This window comes from Lupinus angustifolius, chromosome LG02 (assembly GCF_001865875.1).
Source record: "Lupinus angustifolius cultivar Tanjil chromosome LG02, LupAngTanjil_v1.0, whole genome shotgun sequence".
Classification (NCBI taxonomy): domain Eukaryota; kingdom Viridiplantae; phylum Streptophyta; class Magnoliopsida; order Fabales; family Fabaceae; genus Lupinus; species Lupinus angustifolius.
Window position 1 is genome coordinate 18,211,021 of NC_032010.1, and position 8,137 is coordinate 18,219,157.

At 33.7% G+C, this 8,137-nt stretch overlaps 1 protein-coding gene and 1 long non-coding RNA gene across 2 annotated transcripts in view; one reads left to right on the forward strand and one right to left on the reverse strand.

Annotated features, from left to right (window-relative positions):
- On the reverse strand, positions 1,041-6,593 carry LOC109337429 (serine/threonine-protein kinase STN7, chloroplastic). The gene is made up of 10 exons (XM_019574409.1): positions 6,049-6,593; positions 5,552-5,638; positions 5,181-5,300; positions 4,947-5,045; positions 4,443-4,611; positions 4,269-4,362; positions 2,959-3,052; positions 2,791-2,847; positions 2,086-2,499; positions 1,041-1,519 (listed from the first exon to the last, which is right to left on the reverse strand). Exons 1-10 carry the CDS (start codon positions 6,487-6,489, stop codon positions 1,355-1,357), a joined length of 1,740 nt encoding a protein of 579 aa, XP_019429954.1. The 5' UTR covers positions 6,490-6,593; the 3' UTR covers positions 1,041-1,354.
- LOC109337436 overlaps positions 1,133-8,137 on the forward strand; it is a 20,062-nt gene continuing 13,057 nt past the window's right edge. Inside the window, exons 1-2 of the long non-coding RNA XR_002106452.1 lie at positions 1,133-1,213; positions 4,747-4,755. This is a non-coding gene — a long non-coding RNA (uncharacterized LOC109337436). The remainder of the gene's footprint in view (positions 1,214-4,746; positions 4,756-8,137) is intronic.

Sequence of the window (8,137 nt, forward strand, 5' to 3'; positions counted from 1 at the left end):
TAAAATTTACAGTATATGCTGACTATTTACACTTTCAAAAAACTTAGTCGATGATGATATTCTTTTAATAGCCGTTATATATTTGGATTACTAATCGGACGTATTACATTAACTTTTTAATGTACCTATATTTTTAAATGTTTGGCAAAACTCCCTTAACCCTTACAAATGCACATCCATGTACTTTGAAAAGGCACTAATATCAATCTAATAAAACACATTAAGCCTGGAACTGATTGATAGAGTCAGTCAAATATTTATGACATTGAAGTACCATATGTGTGCTTTATTTTATTAATATTATTACTTGTAATGATACTACTAAAATCAAGGATGGAAATATAATACATGATAGACATTTTTAATGGTAGAAATGTTACTCCAAGCAATAAAAAACTTAATATTAGAAGCAATACTTTGGAATCATAAAAAATTAAACATGGATATTATCACATTGGATGTCTCAACGATAAAAACATATATGTCAATTATTTTTTTTTTAAATATTCATTATTACTTCTGATTTTTCCTTCATTATTACATCATATGGGACAACAAGAGTTTTTAAATTAAGAATTCGAGTTCTTAGTACCAACACCACATGCCAGATAAGGTTAAGAGGTTGAACGTTTCTAACTAGGAAAAAGAAGAAAGATGAATCAACTCCATTATTCAATCATGAATATATCTTGCTGATGCAGAAACATAGGATCATATGTTTAATTAATGTTCATTCATTGAAACCTCAAAGTAAGCATCTTTCTTAATCAAATAAAGGCTAGAAAGAAAAATGTTTGAGCATACATTTTTTTCATGCACTCCAAAGTCTAAGGGCAATGGTGAGGTTTGATTAAATTTGTGAGCTCAAAGGACTAGATGGAACATTAATGATGGAAGTGTGATAATATTATTCTTATCATTATTCCTGCTCATTCAACACCTTTTCAAAATAAATTATACATGAATGCAGTTGCACGTGCGGTCAAAGAATTCTAGGCAATGCATCCATCATATTCTAGTTAAGTTTATCGCCATAAATATAAGAGTGCAGTTAGTCTTTTATTTTCATATGGTGAACAAAGTAGAGTATTTTTCACGTCCTTAAAGATTTGTGGCCAACCAAATGGACACCACATTTGTCCCTAAGACTAATGTGGCATTCCAGATGCATACCATATCGGGCAAAACACAAACGTGATACACATTTGACTTAGTTGATAGACATAATCTTTAAGAAATAAGTTGATTGGTCACAAATCTTCCAGAAGCAGAATAATGTTTTACTAATTTATTGTGATATACAAGCTATAGACAAAATTTAAAAGGAAAAATGGTATTTAAGTATTTACAATTTTCATTCCTCTTTTGGGATCCATCTGCTCCACCAAAGGCTTTTCCTGCGTCTGTTGAGCTCATCCATACTCTCATTTAAGGTTTTTATAATTTTCCTCTGAAGCTTAAGTACTGAAGCTAGACCATTTTTCTTTGAATTACCTTTCTTCTTCTTGGGTTCAATTTCCTACACAACATGGAAAAATAATGATGATGTAATATCATAAATGTAGAAGAAAAGGTGTTGGTAAATACCTCATTCACTTGTGTTTGCACAAATACAAGTAATTAGAAAAATAATACAATGTAATGGTGAGTGACAAGGAACTCGGATCCTCCTAAGCATTTTTCGGGTTCAAGTTTTGTTAATGAAAAATAGACACAGAAAGGTACCATACACGGATGTACAAAGCCAAAGGTCTAAAGTTCGATGTCTTGAGAGATACTTGTGTGGAGGGGCAGTAAGGCACCCCAAAATGAATTAGTTGATCACGGGTAAGGAGGTAGCCTTGGTTAACACAAAAAAGGTGTTGAAAGGGCTTTGACTCCATAAATGGATCTTCCCAGCTCAACTAGGATTAGTCAGTCCAAAGTGATTCCCAGTAAAAAAATATTCCTTATATATCTTCATTGTCTTGGTATTAATTGCAAATTAAAATTTACCAATGAAAAAGGAAACTGTTGATAACTATCACAAAGAATTTGGCTCATCCGACAAAAAAATAGATTGCAAACTCAAGTTAAGATACATACTCTCAGTTCCTGGAGCTGAGCTTCAGTAAATCCACCATCCTTCTCTGTTCCCGATTTCGCCATTAGCTGAATAATCCACTTTGCAGCTTCCCCATAATCCTTCTGAGTTGCACGTAAGAGTTGCAGCCTCAGATTTTGCATGAAAGACAATGCCAACAAGCCTTCTCTGACAAAGAAAGGATGAGCTAATGCTGCTTTTGCACTTAACCGTTGCCTTGCTTTGTAACGGACCATTGATGTCAGAAGTTCCCATCCTATTCCACCATCTAAATCTAACAGCTCAAAGCCCCTCCTAAGTTCAGCTCCGCATCGAGGCTCTACGCTTTTTCTCCAAGCAACTAAGTCATAGTCACACCTCTTTAACTGACGGTTGAATTGTATGAGGCCGTTATCAGTGCGTAAACTCGGGAATGCCTATAAGTGAATGACAAACTATGAGCAATTCAAAATACCAGCTTGCTATTGTTTATATGTTTCACCTGGCTAAAAAAATCGGTCCACATATATGGAAAAATATTCTACAAGGTTAAGAAATAAGATCAAATCCAGCAGAACTCTTTTCAACTTTAAAACTGTTAATAAGCCACTTTGTCACGATTGCAGTTTATATAGTCAATTTACGTAATATTCATATGAAATTGATTAGAGAAACTGATAGTTCCAGTAACAGGAATAGAAGCAAGTTCACCAGTATTTGATACTCACCATTTGAAGGAAGATTAGACCAGCACTATAGATGTCGAATCTGTCGGGCAAATTCAACTGTTTTAAACAAAAACCATCATAAGCAACAAAAGACTATGTCATTGCATGATAAAGGAAAACTATGTAAGTCCTAATTAACCATGGATGATTCAGGATAAAATGTCTAACCTGCCATAAAACTGGGGAAAGTGCAGTTGCTACTGGAGCCGAGGGTGCAGACGGAGTTTGTGTGCTCATGATGTACTGCTCTGGTGCAGCGTATCTGAAAGGGACGGATTATACACATCGTGAATTGTCTATAGTTGGATGTCATGTTTCTAATAATGACATGGAATTAATGAAAATTATACAAGTTTTATATTTTCTATCTTAGGGCCATCAAGGAACTACATTGAAGACTGCAAGAAATGCTGCTTCATAGGAAATCGATAGTTGTTTACGTTATATACAATATCCATTTTTCATTCTCTCAATCAAATAATCAGCTCTGGAAGCATTAGAGCCGGGTTGTTCAAATTTAAAGCTGAATTTTGTGGTGATGGTAGTCATCCAATGAAAGGGTAACTTAAAGCAATTTAATAATATCTGGCTAGTTATAACTAAAGAAATATCCTATTGTAGTCACACACATGCTTATAGTGTCCTGGTTCACTTCTACTGAATAGTCCTATTTAGTAAATAGCACTTAGTAAATATCGAATATTATTTACATCACAGGCTAACACTTCCCTAGTCATGTTAAGAGCATAAAAAAGTAAAAAAAAGAAAAGGATTCTGCTATGATTTTCTGGATCAGTTGTTGTACTTGTAAGGGCATTTTAGTTTTAGATGTAAAATTTAATGTACCTATATCTGGTTGCAAGGGAAACACTTCGGTTAAAAGGGTGGCCCAATGCACGAGGTTCCCACCTAGCGGGGTATGAGAGGTAGATGTACGCAACCTTATCCCGCAAGCGGAGAGTCTAGGAAAGGTTTCAGTTAAATTTACATAAATTTTCCGACTTTTATGTTCATCTCCCTAACTTTTAGATTATACAAACATTTATGTAAAACACATGACATTGCTTTTGTCTGTGATTGTATTGAATCTTGTTCCAGTGATACAATACTCCAACTTTGATTTTCCACCTCAAAAAGGACCAGAATGTAAAAAGAACAACTTGGTATCAATTCAAATCCATCACAAAGAAGCCTAAACCCATCACATGAATAATATATGATTTGATTGAAAACTATAAAGTATAAATGCTATATATGTCAAATCTAGATAAAACCTAAGATTGTTATCATATGACATCCACTTTAAGACACCTTTGGAAAGAATTAGTGAATAAAAATAGAAAAACACTCATTTTCTACCCAAAGAAAAATGTAATGCTTCCATCAGGAATTGTTTATGCACATGAGGCAGAAACTTGCTGCAATGATCAAGTTCAACACCAGTCGGCTATGTGTGTTAATAATTTCGTAGAAGATACCTTGGATCCAAAAGAAATTCCTTAGGAATGTAGTTGATGCCAACTCGCAGATCGGCAGCAGCTCCAAGATCAATGATTTTGAATGTACGAGACCCTAATACCATGATTTAAAGGAAATAAGGTCTCAAATTAGATTAAGGATTCTTTTCATTATGCAGGCTTTAGATTATTTACCTTCAGAGAAAATAATGTTCTGCGGCTTAATATCCCTGTGCACAATACCAGTTGAATGAAGACTATCCAATGCAAACAAGAGTTGCCTCATGATTGTTTGAATGATTCTATTTTCTCTTTCCAATCCCTTCGGCAAGTCCTGGATCTTACCCAGAATCAGTGTTTCGACCTGAAATTTGTAACAACTGTCACTTGGACTGATACTATTGGAAACTTTAAGCAATCATGATTTAGCATTTGCGCTTAAATTCGAATAGAATTTAAGCATGAACAAAGTGATTCAGAGATAGAGAGTGAAGAATAGTTAAAGAATGTGAAATATATTATCCGCACGGATGTAATGTTCTACTCCCACCTCCTCACATTCTTGTAGCAAGAGATAGGAGCTACTCTCCTAAATGTAGGACAATTGCTATAAACTTCATCAGAAAGTTTAAGGCCAAAAATGCTAAAAAAATTGACAATTTATCATGTAGAATCATGCTGATTAAAGAGACTACCGACATTATATGGAAATTCTCTACTCTGCACCAGGTCAGCTAGGGTGGCATCCCCTTCAAACCGCCAGACAAGCCAGTATTCAGAACCTTTCTTTGCAGAGGTCTGCAAACAGTTTGAGGACAAATTTCATGATTTAAACTAAATTGCCAAATGATGTGACTGAGAATGGCTATGATTTCTCCATAAAACAGTGATACCAAAATTTGTTCGGTGATATTAGATTTAATAGAGCAATACCTCGAGAAAACCATAAACAAAATCTGCACAACTGTTTGCACAAGCTCTTCGCACACGCTCATTCATCCAAATTTCAACAGCACCATATTCAGTTGCCTTCTTCAAGACTAAATCACCTTCCTTCCAATGAGAACCAAAAAGAAGCATAAGTCATAACTATATAATTCAAGCAATCCAAAGTCAAAACAAGACAAAAATTCAAAATTTATAAATGAAAATGACATAAAATGATGAAATCAATTGTTATCATGAAATTAACTGATGTTCTTCCAAAGTACTTCATAAAAAATGCACAAAAATGAATCAAAAAGGCCAAAAGAACAAAGTGATTTATTTATTTATTTCAGGACCATCGATAGAACATATAGTACCTTAGAAGAGGGCTTGTTGGCAAGTGTCACTCTATAGACGACTCCAAAGGCTCCCTCCCCCAGCTTCTTCCCTAGAACAAAATCATCCTGCCACCGTAAAACAATCTCAGCAACAACTAATAAATCAACAACAACAAACAAGCCTTAATCTCACTAACTGGGATCCACTACATGGATTAAACGACGCGATAATGCCCTATCATAAAATCATGTGCTGTAACAACCAAAGCCTTTTCCCACAGGATGAGATCCACACCTTATTCTCTCAAAAACCAAATCTTTTAAGGTACTAGCCTTTGACATGCAGACAAAACAAAATAGGACAATACTTTTAGTGAAACCAAAATAACTCGCTCTTTATCTCTTATCTTATGTTCTATTCACAAAATACATCAATCATAAAAACATAATTTATGCTAAACCCATTCTAAGCTACCTAATAATTGCAATATTTAACAACAACCAAATAGCAAATTAACCAACTTGAATTCACTGACCTTTTTGTAAGTAGGCTTAAACAACCTTTCAACAAAAGCAAGAACAAACATGTCAAAGAAACCAGGAGCAACACCAGGTGTAGCCCAGAGATAAGAAAGAGCACTCAAAGCCAGAACCACACCAGGAACTGTAAGTGTCAAACCATTGGACTTAGGAAGAGTGCTTCTATATATTATATCACCACACTCCATCACAGTGCATGGAAGACCAACACCAACACCCACAAAAAGGTTGTGAATTGAATCAACCCATTCAGCTCCTAATGCAGAAACTTGAAAAGACTTTGAGTTTCTTGAGATAGTTAAAGTTGCACTGCATGGTGGCTCAGTAAAGGGTCTTGTTCTTAGTCTATGGCCAAGAAACAAAGACTTGTGTTTGGGTTTGTGGGGTTGGAGCTTTGGTACTCCTACTCCAATTCCTCTAGTTGCAACGGTGGCCATGTTAGTTCCAGTTCAAGTTTAGTTTGTGGAGGAAATGGTTGTGAACTTCACTTAGTATCTTCTTCAATTTCAGACCACATCTTTTTTTCTATCTCAAGTTACACCGATAATAATGATGATAATAATAATGTAATTTAGAATTTTAATTACTATAATTTATATTAATTTTATTTAATATTTAATAATAATAAATTAGTGTATATATTTGTTCTCAATAATGTAATATATATTTCATATTTTTTATGTAAATTTTGTTGTGTATCTTGTGAACTCCTTTCACTGTAATTAGTTTTTAAAATAATCTATTTAATATGTTAAAGTTAGAGTCTAACTTTGTTATGATTATAATGAATATGTATGGTTGGCTCGTCTGTTTTACATGTGCCCACAAATGCCGTAAATTTAAGTAGAAGTCGACCTATTTACATTGTCTTAATGGACAAAAAAATATTTCTTATCCATTTTAAAATGAACTAATAGGGATGTAGGTGGCCCAGGGGGTTTTGACAAATAATATAAAAAGTTGATACAATAAAATAAAATGAAATTAAAAAATGTAGGCGGGGAGAAATTTTTGTTAACAAAACTTTACTATTTTGTATAAAGTTGAACAAATTATATTATATTTTTGAGGTAATTAACTTAATTATATCATGATTTATTTGAATTTTTTTTTCCTTATCACCTCGCGAGCCGCTCGCTAGAAATGCTCACCAGCATGACAGGCATACGGATAAGGCTAAACGAACAAAACTTATACATTTGCAAAAAAATGTGGGGGATGCAATTGACCTATAAGCTTTATCCCTTTTAAAATCTATAATTACGAGTATCCAAAAATAGTTTTGACATCAAATGGTTAAGTTATATAAGAAATAAAATTATAGTAAAAAAATTGTGCGGACACAAAATAATGTGTAAGCTATATGTATCAATTTTTGTGCAATGATGGTTTATGTTTGTGTATATAGACATTTACTGGTATTTTTTGTGGATGGAGAGAGTTTGGAAGTTTTAAAATTGAATTGAGGATTAACATATGCCACAAAAATCACGTAGTCGTATTGCAGTTGGGCTGGGTCACATAAGTTGCTTATCTTCTTGGGATTAAAACTTTCTACACCCCACTGTTATTTAAAGGCGGACACTTTTTTTTTATTTTTTTTACAGATTACCTTTTAATTCCTCTTTTTCCCGCCTCACTCAGTGTTTTTAAAACCGTACCGGTTATCAAACCGGTCAGGGTACTGGTATAGTGGTACAGTGGTTCAACCAGTGGTTCAGTAATTAAACCGCACGCCGGTTAAACCGGACATACCTACTTATATTTATATATATATAAACCTATAACAAAAAAATTCCAAATAGGTAGATACTCAAATTTATAATCCATATTTATAATCTACTCAAAATTCACATAAATAAACAACTTTAAGTCTTTAACAAATTCAAAGTCTAAATTAAAAAACATATATCAATCCAAAAGTATCACTTAACAATCGCAAAATATAAATAAATGACATAAGTTCACAACTCACTCTACAAAACAAATAAATTTGGAGTTTTCATATTTAACACCAAAGAGTCAAAGTCGTCTCATATGAATATTATACTCCAAGATTACACAAATGTCACTGAGATTACACAC